Raw genomic sequence first — 12563 nt, forward strand, 5'->3', positions numbered from 1 at the left:
GAGCTCTTTCTGGGCATTGCAGAAAATGCGTTAAGGTGCTCCTTTTGCAATCTTCCATGCTTGATTTCCTGCCGGAGAAAGTGAGCTGAAGTGTTGTTGATCTAAAATACTGGTCTTGCATTCGTGACAACACAATGGGACGAAGACAAGACCTCTTACGGAAACTTTGGCCAGAGAACTGAGGCTTTCCGCCTGCTCCTTGTTCATTTTGTATTGCCAAGAATCTAATCTCATCCCCTCTGCAACAGTGGATCACTTAAACTCGTAAATTTCAAGAAACCGTAAAGTAGTCGATAGTATGCCAGAGTTTGTAACTACGAAATCAGCCAAGTTTGTCGGCAACATAACTAACGCAATCTTGACGCCCGCCAAAAGGTCCTCGCATTGGTACTCTTCGCTCTCACGTCGACTGCAATGGCTGGAGGTTTTGGCGGCGGGCATGGCGCTATCATCTTGGCTGGACACGGCGGAGGATACGGCGGAGGATACGGTGGAGGATACGGTGGAGGACTCGGCGGATACAGCAAGGTAGTGCCTGGGCCCTCGTTCCTCGTGAACACTGTCCACCGCGTACACAAGATCAGCCAAGGTGCATCCCTCGTCGGAAGGGCCGAGCACGGTGGAGGATACGGCGGCGGATACGGCGGCGGATTCGGCGGAGGATACGGTGGAGGATACGGAGGCGGATACGGCGGAGGACACGGCGGATACGGTGGCCACGGATGGTAATGCGTGCCGTCAACGGCGCATTTCTGTGTTTGTGTGTCGGTTTCAAAATGATTCGTGCACACTAGCGCATGCTTTATGCCTATAAGGCAACATTCAGTAGCAGTTGCTCGCGTTTGTCGGAGAAATTAACCTCAATTTTATCTTACTAATATCCAGGGACGCTCCGTCAATGAATAAATTCATGCTCAAGTTTCTCTGCAGCGCTATAAGCAATACAACAATAATTCCTTTAAAGATATATTGAAAATTAAAAGACTAACTGCTACATTTCTCACAGTCCTCACGAAGGAATGTGTAAATCTAAAGTAAATAGCAGCAACGTTGCTAATCAAACTAAATTTTACGCCGTGCCTCACTATGTGCCCTCAGGCTTAAACCGAAGTAAGCAACAAATACAAACGGCAACGGTTTTCAACTGATGAATTCATAATAAAGCAGCATCTCGTCACTTTCAATCAGCCTTTTCGATCGAGGATTGTCCCATTGTTTATCTGAGTGAATAAAATGGTTCCAGTACGTATTTGATTAAAAATCCTCAGGTACATAAATTTATACCGTTTTGTAACCTATACTAAAAACAGATATTGAATGCAAACGACATGTAAAATCCCGAGTACAGCTCCAACTGCGGTTGCAGCACGCAAAATCCAGATTGCACATAGCATTGTCAAGCTTAAATATTGGACGAGGCTCTTATTCGTATTGCTCTCAGGAAATTGAGGAAACCCTGTTGATTTTCTTGTTCTTCCTATATTGTGTACTCTTTTTTTACTTTTATTAGACAGTTTTGAGTAATGCCTAAACGGGAGCGCATTCTTGATTGTGTATAGGGCATGTAATTTATAGGCCTAAACAGGATTAAAGGTAAGACAGAACCCGAGACACCCCTCAACACGTTCCTCGTGTGGCACATGTGGCACAACTTGGGAAACGAGTTGGACGGCGACGGTTGGCGGGTGGGCGCCGATGAATGCTTTTAGCTCGAACGTCTTTAAGTGCGTTCGTTGATGGGAAGAAAGGAAGGTGCCCTTATCCAACTAATAGCAGCTACTGTACACAGCCAGGCTGACATTCAGGAGGTGGACTAAATGACACAGAGGGAAAAATTCACTGAAAACGAAATACGTGGTCGCAAAGCTTTCATTGATGAACAATACGTAATGGCACATGAGAAACGACAAAGAATTGTCACGGAAAAAGCGAACGGCATAAAGTTGTTCAGTGTCCTATAGTTGACCACACTGAAAAATGCTAATACAAAATGTCGCCGTGAATGATAGACAAAACTTTGATAGTCGGTTGATTGACCTGCGAGTATTCCTGTGCAAAAATATTCATGCGCAGATATCAGCGCGATAGTGAGAAAATACAAAATTCATATTCCTTTTATCACGTGTTCTTGTGAGCAGAACTCTGGGGCTAACTTTCATGATCAAAGAAAAGCAGGTGTGATCCACGCGGCGTTCGTTTTATCATCAATGCGTCGTGACATGTGCGGAAAATCTGGACGCACAGACCTAAATGTGTCAAAGTACGCGACATGCTGCTGCTAAAAATCCAGTGTCCAGTCGTTCAGCTTCGCACGTGTGTATGGATGTCCCACTACGCGAAAAAATGACACACTCGGGATGGGGACTTTAGGCCATTTGCAGTAACGGAGTATTTACTCGTTAGTACCCATTTGTGTCACTCTGGAGGATTCCCCTGAACTCACTGCACTAAAAAATTTATGTCCCTCCATGTTGTCTCCTTCACCTGAGCTTTTATCGCTTCATGCATTTCGGTAAACCAAGTCAGTTTAGCCTGATCGCCCGCCCGCCTCTTTCTCTCCACCCCCCCCCCCCCACCCCCCTCCTCCCGCAAGCTATATTTTGCCTAAACAGCGTTTCTTTACTTTGTGGAGTTAATGAAATGCTTCACTGGTTTTCTCTTCTCCTCCCAGGTGATACGAATGCTTTTGCTGGAAGCAACTCTGTGAATACTTCATCGCAAGCCATTATTAGCGGACAGCTCGCCATCTGCCGTGAGACAAGACCTCTCTCGTTTTTCGAACACTGCTGTACATAGAAAAGAAATAAAGTTTGTAAAAATCAATTTTCAGAAGCTTATAATGTCGTAAAGCCGGTACCCGGAAGCCATGGAGATCAGCGAAGCATGTTTTGAAGGAAGCGTATTTTGGGCCATCATTTCCCCTCAATTACTGTCTGCAGCGTTGCGTTACCTGTAACTAACCATAGTTCGCTGAGTAGCGCAGGAGCCAAACGGAAACCAACACTGTATCCGTATACTTTAACGCCTGCAGTTTTTCTTGGTTCTGTACATTTGCGTCCATGCAGCGGGGTATGTGCTCCATCGCATAAAAGCAGCATGAATTCATGCTGCCGTCCTTGCGACAATCACTTACCGATATGTGCCCCATGAAAGCCGGGTAGCTTTGGTTATGAAAGCCAAATAAAATGACCCGGCGCGGTGGTTCACTGGCTATGGTGCTCGACTGCTGACGCGAAATACGCTGGTTCGATTTCGACCGTGGCGGTCGAACTTCATTCTGGAGTCCCGTGTACTGTGCGATGTCACTACACGTTAAAGCCTCATAGCCTGAGTTGCTTTGGGACATTAAGCCCCCATAAATCATAAACACGCCAAATAAAATATATGTAGTACACTGATTTGTAATACCGGAAAGACGCTGCTCAGAAATCGGCGTTACTTGTAAACTTTAAACCATATGTGCATTGATACTGGAAGACTTGTGCTCCTATTTCAGAACTTCCCAGACCAATAGCTCTGTCCGTCGTCATCTTGACTCGTATTGCGCCCTCAGAGCTCAAATCTCTGTAACGTGAGGACAATTTTCGTCCTCACCCTTTCAGAGCTTTGACTTGAAAGGAGTAATACTCTGGAGCTCCTATCCATGGCTGATCAGCGAAGCCAGGAAGTTCTGCGATGTGCAGCATTTCCGGCCGAAACACCGCGTACATATCAATTCCCTTACCGCTTCCATTACGTCGCTGCCTGTCCTAGACTGGCACGCTGTTGTTTCATTTTCTTCGCATTAATTACTTATTAATCATTAGTTAGGTGACGAGCTACATTCGGCAGCCTTCCAGGTGTCTGCTACTGCTTTGAGCCGCCAGTATTTTTTTTCCTCATTAAGGCTGCCTGGTGTATTTTATTTTATTTGGCACTGAACCGTTTCACTAGCCACACGGCTATCGGTCCAAATATTTCTATGCACTGCATTGTACGTTCTAAAATAAAGAAGTAACGAATAAAAACAAGATGCTGTGTGTAGCGGGTTCAGTGACCGCGCGTGGTTGGTTACTGACCTCGGCAGAAACGTTTTCCGAACACGGAAAACATGGCCTGGTGTTATCGATCAGCTATCGCGCGTCAACCAATAAATGCTCACATAAATATCAACCCAAGTGGCACTATATTTTAAAAAGCGCTTTCTTTCCTGACCTGGTTAGCTAAATAATCGTTCTTCTAAAGGGCTATTGCAAAGCTCCTCATGGCGTTCGTATGATGTCACTTTTTAGATTACGATGTACCCAGTCGGCATTAAAGCGTAGCTGCTTCTTACATAGCATACAAAAAATATGGTCAAGTGTTTTTAGGTTTAAGCATTATCATTACCAGAATACTGCAGAAGCGTCTTTTTTTAGTTTCCGTCAAGACAAAGGATAGAAAACGGCTACAAATTATGCTGAGTAAAGTGCAGCAAACATTGCGAAAGAAAATGGGGGATGTAACGCTGACAGAGAAAGTAAGCAGAGGAGCCAAAGAGTCAAAGCCTTTAGAGGGGTTCAAGCTCATACAATTGAAGAAAATTAGGCATAGTATAGTGACAGTCATTTAGAGTTACTACATGGATACCAACAAAAAGAAAAGGATTTGATAGCGGCCGAGAGTCGAATGAAGGGACGAGGTTTAGAGTTCTCGAAAAACATGCACGCGATTAGAACTAAGCATGCATAATTGCTGACCTTTGGGGGCTACTTTTCTCTTACAGTATACGTAATTCGTCTGGTGATGATGACCCACAAATTCAAGAGACCGGCATTTTTGAGGCATGAAGAACAGACGAGTTCTGTTAAGCAATTGGAGAGCGTCTCAAGGAGGCGTTTTCCACTTCTGCTGTGTCGTTACGCATGATATTCTTAACACCTAAAAACTCAAGCTAAACAGTCGCTTGGGGCTGCCATTTCATTCTTCCATTTCTCTATCCTCCTGGAACCCGGCAACATAAAAGAAAAAATTCAGGGGGGGGGGGGGGGGGGGAGGCACTTTGTTGACCTAAAGTGCGGTGAGGCGAAAGGCTTTAGCGCGGTGTTGCCGTTTGTGTCATTGATGTGTGGTTAAGATGTTAATTAAGTACACAATGGTTTGTGAATCTTAAATGCTGGAGACACTGGAGGGCGTTTTGGAGGCATCCGTTTGATTCGACGCCTTTCTGCAAACACTCTCCAGCGTCTTAGACAAGGAGAACTACATATGCGTTGGCAGGAAGTAGCGTGGCCATTAGCACGCTCGGAAGCGGAACGGAAGGATGGTGGTTCGAATCCCATTGTGCACAAAGAATTTTTCTCTGGTCTGACTAGAAAAAGCGTTACACCTCTCCTGACAACCTTCTGCAGACAATTTTCTGTCGGCAACGATGAGGCATTAAAGGCCTTCGCCTTCAAAGTTTTCCAATATGTTGCACAACACGTTCGCAGGCGCGGCACCCATGGAAGAGGGATTCATACAAAGCTCTTTCTCCACTTGTGTCTAGCTAGCATAATCGAAGTCATATCGTTTTCAGTTCTTCAAGGGCACTCAGGAAGGTGGTAGTCACTGCGAGTACTTTCTACTACGGCAGTCAAAGAAAGCAACCGTTTTTGTCCTAGTCGAAATCAAGAGAACCATATATTCTATATTCTATAGAGGAAGAACCACATATATTCGCATCCATATATTCTAAATGACTCCCCCTTAGCTTTTGTTTCTGCATATAAGTATCTTGGCGTATACATTACCAATGACCTCTCATGGAAAACGCATATCGAACACATAACTAACAATGCTAATTGCATGCTTGGTTTCCTTCGCCGTAACTTTTCACTTGCTCCGGTTAGTTTAAAACTACTACTGTACAAAACGGTCGTCCGATCTAAAATAGAATATGCGCCTTCTGTATGGAACCCTAACATTAAGTCACTGATTAACACTTTAGAATCAATTCAGAATCGTTCAGCCCCTTTTATTTTGTCTAATTACTCGCGTTTCTCTAGCGTCACACTCATGAAGAGAACTCTAGACCTTCCAGACCTTTCACTCCGGCGTCATCTTTCTAGACTTTTCACTTTCCAAAAAATATATTACACAAATCAATCGCTAAAACAAAGTCTTTTCGCTGTTCCAAGTTATGTATCATCTCGCATTGATCACCGACTCAAAGTGAGTGTTCCAAGTTGCAGAACTAACCAGTATTTTTATTCTTTCCTGCCCAAGACCAGCTCAGACTGGAACCACCTGCCCGCCAGCATCGTCTCCATCTCTGAACCAGAAGTTTTTAGATCTGCTCTTCTTCATCACCTATGTTAACTACTCTCCTTATTGTATTTTATTTGTATAAGTATACTTACCACTCCTATCTGTAACGCCTCAACGGCCCTGATAGTAACGAAATAAATAAATAAATTGTAATGGGAACGACCGGCATCCGTTCACGCGGTGCGACGAAGAGGTGAACGAAGTGCTGTGCTGGTTCCGGAGTGACTCTGGGTGTGTGCCTGCCGTGACGCGTCTTTGATCAACGGCCTCCGACCTGCGCTTCGAAGACGCACCTGTACACTTGGTGGAGCTGCTTCGATCCCCGTCCCGGTGCTCAACCTGGAACTTCGGAGCGGAACGCAACTTGCACCGCCAACAATGCCAAACACTTCGACGCAGTCATCGCCGGCCATCCCTCCCACCGTCCTCTGTTCCGGAGTCCAACGCCAGCGCGACCCTTCCCCATTTAGCGGTACAGACGACCAGGACGTCGACGATTGGCTGGCCTCCTACGAGCGCGTCAGCACTTACAACCGGTGGGACGACGCCGTGAAGTTGAGCAACGTCCTTTTCTACCTCACAGACGTTGCAAACTTATGGTTTCGTAACCATGAGGCCGACCTTCCCACCTGGTCTTCATTCAAGGCAAGCTTCGCGGACGTTTTCGGCCGCCCCGCCGTGTGGAAACTTCGCGCCGAGCAACGTCTCCGTGCTCGAGCCCAGCTACCGGCTGAAACATTCACCAGCTACATTGAAGACGTGGTCGATTTATGTAAGCGCGTCAACCCTTCGATGCCAGAGACTGACAAAGTTAACAACATTCTCAAAGGGATAGCCGATGACGCTTTCCAAATGCTCCTGGCGAAGAATCCCACCTCCGTCAGTGCCGTCATCGAGCTGTGCCAGAGCTATGACGAGTTGCGCAAGCAACGCGCTTCTACGCGGCAGTCTGGTGCGCCTACCGAGAGTCTTGCTGGCTTGTCTCTTGGTCCCTCGTCTTCGGACCAATCCCTATTCATGGAGCGCGTAAAAGATTTTATACGGGAGGAAGTCGCCCGCCAGCTTTCTCTTCTCCATCACGTTCCAGACCCTGTGTGCCCTACTGCCGACTTCGCGCCCTCCCTTGCGCCGACTATCCGCCGTGTTGTTCAGGAGCAGGTCGCTGCAGTCCTGCCATCCAGCCCCCCGCCTCCTCCTGTCGCAGCACCACTCACCTATGCTGAAGTCGTCACCCGGACACCGGGCTCGCTTGCCTCCCCCACGTATCGCAGCAGCCCTGCCTATTATGCTCCACCCCAGTCCATGCCACTTCCCCCAGCCTCGTTTCCTCGCACACGACGACGCCCTACGAACCCTTGGCGCACCGCCGATAATCGGCCCATCTGCTACGCTTGTGGACTTCCAGGGCACGTCGCACGTCTCTGCCGTCAGCGCTTGCCTCGCTCTGGGGAGGCTGTGCATCCGTACGGATACGATCCCGAGCCGCCCTTGACCAATGGCTCTTCTGGCTCGTCTATGCCTCGGTCCCAGTATTCTACTCGCCGCTCGCCTTCCCCTCGACCCTGCAATGGGAACGACCGGCATCCGTTCACGCGGTGCGACGAAGAGGTGAACGAAGTGCTGTGCTGGTTCCGGAGTGACTCTGGGTGTGTGCCTGCCGTGACGCGTCTTTGATCAACGGCCTCCGACCTGCGCTTCGAAGACGCACCTGTACAAAATAAATAAAAGGTCTTGGGCAGGGCATGTAATGTGAAGGCAAGATAACCGCTGGTCCTTAAGGGTAACGGAGTGGATTCCAAGGGACGGCAAGCGTAGCAGAGGGCGGCAGAAAGTTAGGTGGGTGAATGAGATTAAAAGGACAGGGTTAGTTTGAGAGATGTGGGAGAGGTCTTTGCCCTGGCCAAAAGTTCAAAAAGCTGAAAAGGGCACTTCCATCTCGTTTTAGAACGCAAATCATTACACCCTAAGCTTTTTAAAGAAATCAGTGACGCAATTTGCCCTTGCGGTCTCGGAAGGATACCCTTGCACCTCACTGGCCGTAAATAGAGATTTGAAATATGTTGCTTTTTTGGGGAGAATTATTAACAAGTACCGCATAATTTGCAACCACTGACATGCAGTAACAGCGACTGCTCTTGCGGCAACTTCACCGCTGTGGCTACAGCAAGTGAATGCGGTTTAAAAAGTGGCCGCTGGTCTTCAAAATGGGCGTGCATGCCACACGAATTTTTATTTTCAGGCACACTTCTGAAAAAGTGCTGTGTTTCTTTCGTGTTTTCTAAAGCTCTGCACAAAGCTGCGGGTAAAGAAGTTCCGTCCTATTGGAACTAATGTCAGGACCCATAGCATTCTTATCAAAATTTTCACGGTTTTAAACCTCTTGTCACTCTAAGCACTGTGTTTCTAAAGCAATCAAGATACTCCTAGGTGCGCAAGGCTGGTGCGAACAGCATTCTGTCATACCGAGAAGAACTATAAAAAATACTTTCTGACAGCAAGCATACGACTACAGATATAAACACTGTTTGAAATAAACTGGAAAGGGGTTAACGTAGTTTAGTTGAATAGACGTGCGAAAGCAGGTGTTCATTCTTCAATTGGACGAGACACTTTCTGACTCGAGGTAACGACGCGAGATCTTTAGTGGGCTAATGTCCCGATGTGCAGAATTGGTCCTTCTCTACTTAACATCCATAGATGGCGGCGACTCCTGTACCGGTAGAAGTTGTGCGACCCATGTTGCTTTTACTTACCCGAGTTACTGCCCGAGCTTACCTAAGTAACTCGGGTAAGATAGAGTAGTAACTAGGGCTGCAAGGCAATGGCAAAAGATCGAAAGGACGCACGTACATACGGTGACAAGATTCCTGGTCGACATTATTGAGCGTATGAGTGCTTTCGCAACCGCAACAATATTCGTTTCAGTGAACCCATTTACCAACAAAGCACCCAGGAGGTTTTCGTATTGCAGGGCTACGCCACGTTAACTCAAAACGGGAACGGGAACCAGCAGTTAAAGGTAAAATGCACTAACGAGAAATAGAATTTAAATCCGGCGATAATTCCGGCGATAATGAAATCGGCGATAATGAAATAATCCGGCGATAATGAAATCGCTAGAAAGGACCTCCATAAAGCCTTCTTGGTTATTAGAAGAATCGAGACAATATTTTCCTGGCACGCGTTGAGCAGTGCTAAATGTGCCGGTTCTGCCATGCCGGCGCCATTGGCTTGAGTGCGTTGCAAGGGCTTTGAGAAATTCAGGGAGGTTCACCCGCGTTTATACTTGCGTCACAGCTTTTTGACAATGACGAGGAAGCTTCAAGAGTAAGACGACAACTTCTACAACTGTGGTGCTCTCACATGCTGACGAGGCAGTCACAGAGGTGAAGAAGCCCTAGTCCATTTAGTTCGTAGCTTCCACTCGACAGAGAGGAAGCTGCCAGACAGACTTTTGGCTGGTCATGTATGTGTGCGTTAAAGAACGGGGAACCAACGGGAGTGGACAGCTTGGCCCTCCCAGGCACACGCGCCCCAAAAAAACTGCTTGCTTGAACAAGAAAAAAAATTAAATAAGATGGCAGTCACCCCTACATTCTGCGCCGTCAAGCTGTCGTTCCGTGTTGCTACGAAAAAGTGGGTGGAGCCACCATAAAGGAGTACAGGCGCATAGACTGGAGAAGTTATGAGTTCCGATGGTGACGGGGCACACGTAGAAGCAATGCTCGGGGTTGGCATACAGGGAAGGGTAGATGAGGCATGAGGGGTCGGAGTGAAGTCAGGTGACTGGCGGAGGTCAGTAAATTGTTAATCACTCTTTTGCGCACGGCATTTCCCCTCGGTAAAGAAAGAAGGTACATAAAATGCTGCAAGGGCCCCCGTAACACAGGATGATGGCCAGGAGTCTCTACACCGGGGTTCTATCTGTCGCTTCAATTCGCTAGTAAACTGAACTGCCTCACCTAATGCTCTTCCCCGTCCCCCCGCCTGCAGGCATGGCCTCATGGATCCGTCCTATCCGCGACGGAGAATACACCAGCACCATCTACGGCCTGATCCGCGAGGGAAGGTTCGCCGAAGCCGCCTCAGCGCTGGCAGACTGCAGCCGCCGACAAGGGGCACTGGGAAGCCGTGCGGCCCTTTCGCTTCTCGCTTACTGCCACTACCAGGCGCAGGTACACGCATGTGTCATGTGCACACTTCTCTAAGTCAGCGTGCGGAGGATGGTGCCACTGCGCTTGTGACAGAACACGCTTTTTGTATGCTTCCCACGCAAATCCAGTCTGAGTGCACATGCACATTCTGTAAAATTATTGGAGTAGTTCCTTATTAGAGTTCACGCACCGTAGTCTTACAGCTATAAAGGGCAGTTTTTCGATAAAATTTGCAATATAAGAAAAATTAGAACATTAGAAGAAATTAGCAAAACTGCTGTGGCGTATCACTCCCAAAGCGATCGCTTTCCGCAAGACGTTTCCTACCTCTCCTTTCATCAGGCTCCATTGCTCGGCTTAAGCAAGCAGCTGTGACGGTGGTGGCATTGAAATGCAGGACGGTGCAGAAGCGTACGCGGGCACGATGAGACGCAGGTCTGACAAGAATGTATATGCAGCGAGTCTGAAGGCCAAGCGGCCGGTATTTTACATGCGTGAGTGTGGGACCGCAGCGCCATCCTTGGGGACGGCGCGGAAGCAGTTTTTCAGCCAAAAGCCCTTCTCGCCCTGGAGCTCCCCTCTTGCTCTCGACTTGTCTCGCTAAATCTCGTACGGCGCCCGGATGTTCGCGTTTCAGTACCCGGATGTTGGCTCTCGGTCTCGGCGTGACGTCACCACACTGCCGACAACGGGAGCTAAAAGCATTTCATGCTTAAAAACAAAGCCATGTTTCATCAGCCCTGAAGGTCGTGGGCCCTGTGTACATTTCCTTTCGAGCCATACGGCTGCCCTCAAGTGAATTGTAGGGAGTCGCTACAATTCCTCAATTGAAAGGCAGACAGCTTTGGGCGCTTCTTCAGTGTATACCTATCGGACTAATCAGGCGTCAAAACAACAGACAATGCGGACTACGAAGAAGCTTAGTTCTCTCACTAAAGGAAAAATAGTGCGTCACATGACAGCTTTGCGAAATTTGCATATTTTGGGACAGCGAATGTCGCTGGGTGTGAGAGAGCCTCTTGTGCAAATAAATCTGCTGCGGTGCTACCGGCGACTCAGGAGTGACAGTAAAGCCGCTGCAGCTTCCTTGCGTTGAACGGGGGGTTATCACGACAGGAAGCTACTCTTTTATATTGCCTGCGCACATACTCTGCCTACACACGGGTATGGCTGCACAAGATTCGGCTTCCCACGCCACTGCTCTGCTTGAACCGTCCTTTTGTGTTGATGTGCTGCAATACAGCGAAAGCTGTATCCACGAAGTCCCTCCACCAGCCCCGACAGGTATGTCCCCTCAAACCAATTACGTGAATATGCCCTGCACATGCATCACGCTACCTTTGTCGTCTTCTATATGGCGTCTCGATGGCCACCGCCGTTTTGAGGGCAAGGACACCGCTCTCAACGTTGGCATATTGTGTCCAACTCTCCCATTCAGCAGCACTGAGCGCAATGAGACGGCAGGCCGTTTCGACTAGAAAGCTGCTGTCACCGCATGATATGCCGCAAAGTTGGTGGTTAAAATATGAATCGGAGTTTGTTTGTTCTATAACATTTTCCTGAATCGTAGTTAGTTGCGCTAAATTGCATGATCTTTCGCAGCTGATCTACTGAGGAACTCAGCGCCTTGTGAACAGTTGTTACGTTCTCACAACGGCATAGCGAATTCCAGCGCAATCGTTTACTCGGGTGCTTCGCATTTCGACTACTTTTCCAACAAGCAGGTTTGCTTATTTCGAGCTGCAGTTTCATATTCGCCAACGACTTTCATTCAGGCAGATTTTGTTCGCCAGGAATTTAAGTGTGTGAAGTCGCCTTTGACGGCGGCTAATATCAGTAATGATGAGGCTGCAACGTTGAAGTTGTGCATTATGCCCCCACCCCCACAAAAATTTGCTCTGGAATGCATTACCTCGCATGCTTTGGAGTTGTCTGTTGGCTTCCAGCCGTCTCGTTTGACCTGCGATTCCCACATTTTTCTGCGCGTGCAATCACGAGGAATGCCTAGTAGCCGCTGTCCTTTTCTTAGTGTTGGCAGAGCACATCGGGAACACAACAGCCCCTCATAGCTTGACCCCCGACGGATGCATCACGCACAACACGAGTTCACTTCAAGCAGCCGGACCTGTGGGGCCACGAACA

The 12563-nt window shown here is 48.0% G+C and overlaps 2 protein-coding genes across 2 annotated transcripts in view; both read left to right on the top strand.

Annotated features, from left to right (window-relative positions):
* Nucleotides 1-12563, top strand: part of Ttc30 (tetratricopeptide repeat domain 30) — a 76832-nt gene that overhangs the window by 41004 nt on the left and 23265 nt on the right. The window contains exon 2 of the mRNA XM_089569268.1: nt 10261-10442. Coding sequence (XP_089425394.1) covers nt 10263-10442 — 180 coding nt within the window. The 5' untranslated portion in view covers nt 10261-10262. The remainder of the gene's footprint in view (nt 1-10260; nt 10443-12563) is intronic.
* LOC149360385 (uncharacterized) lies at nt 385-2797 on the top strand. Its single transcript, XM_089569267.1, has 2 exons — nt 385-725; nt 2672-2797. The coding sequence occupies exons 1-2, from the start codon at nt 415-417 to the stop codon at nt 2673-2675; spliced, it is 315 nt and encodes a 104-aa protein (XP_089425393.1). The 5' UTR covers nt 385-414; the 3' UTR covers nt 2676-2797.

Source organism: Amblyomma mixtum, chromosome 2, assembly GCF_055824585.1.
Source record: "Amblyomma mixtum isolate Tamu chromosome 2, ASM5582458v1, whole genome shotgun sequence".
Taxonomy (NCBI): Eukaryota; Metazoa; Arthropoda; class Arachnida; order Ixodida; family Ixodidae; genus Amblyomma; species Amblyomma mixtum.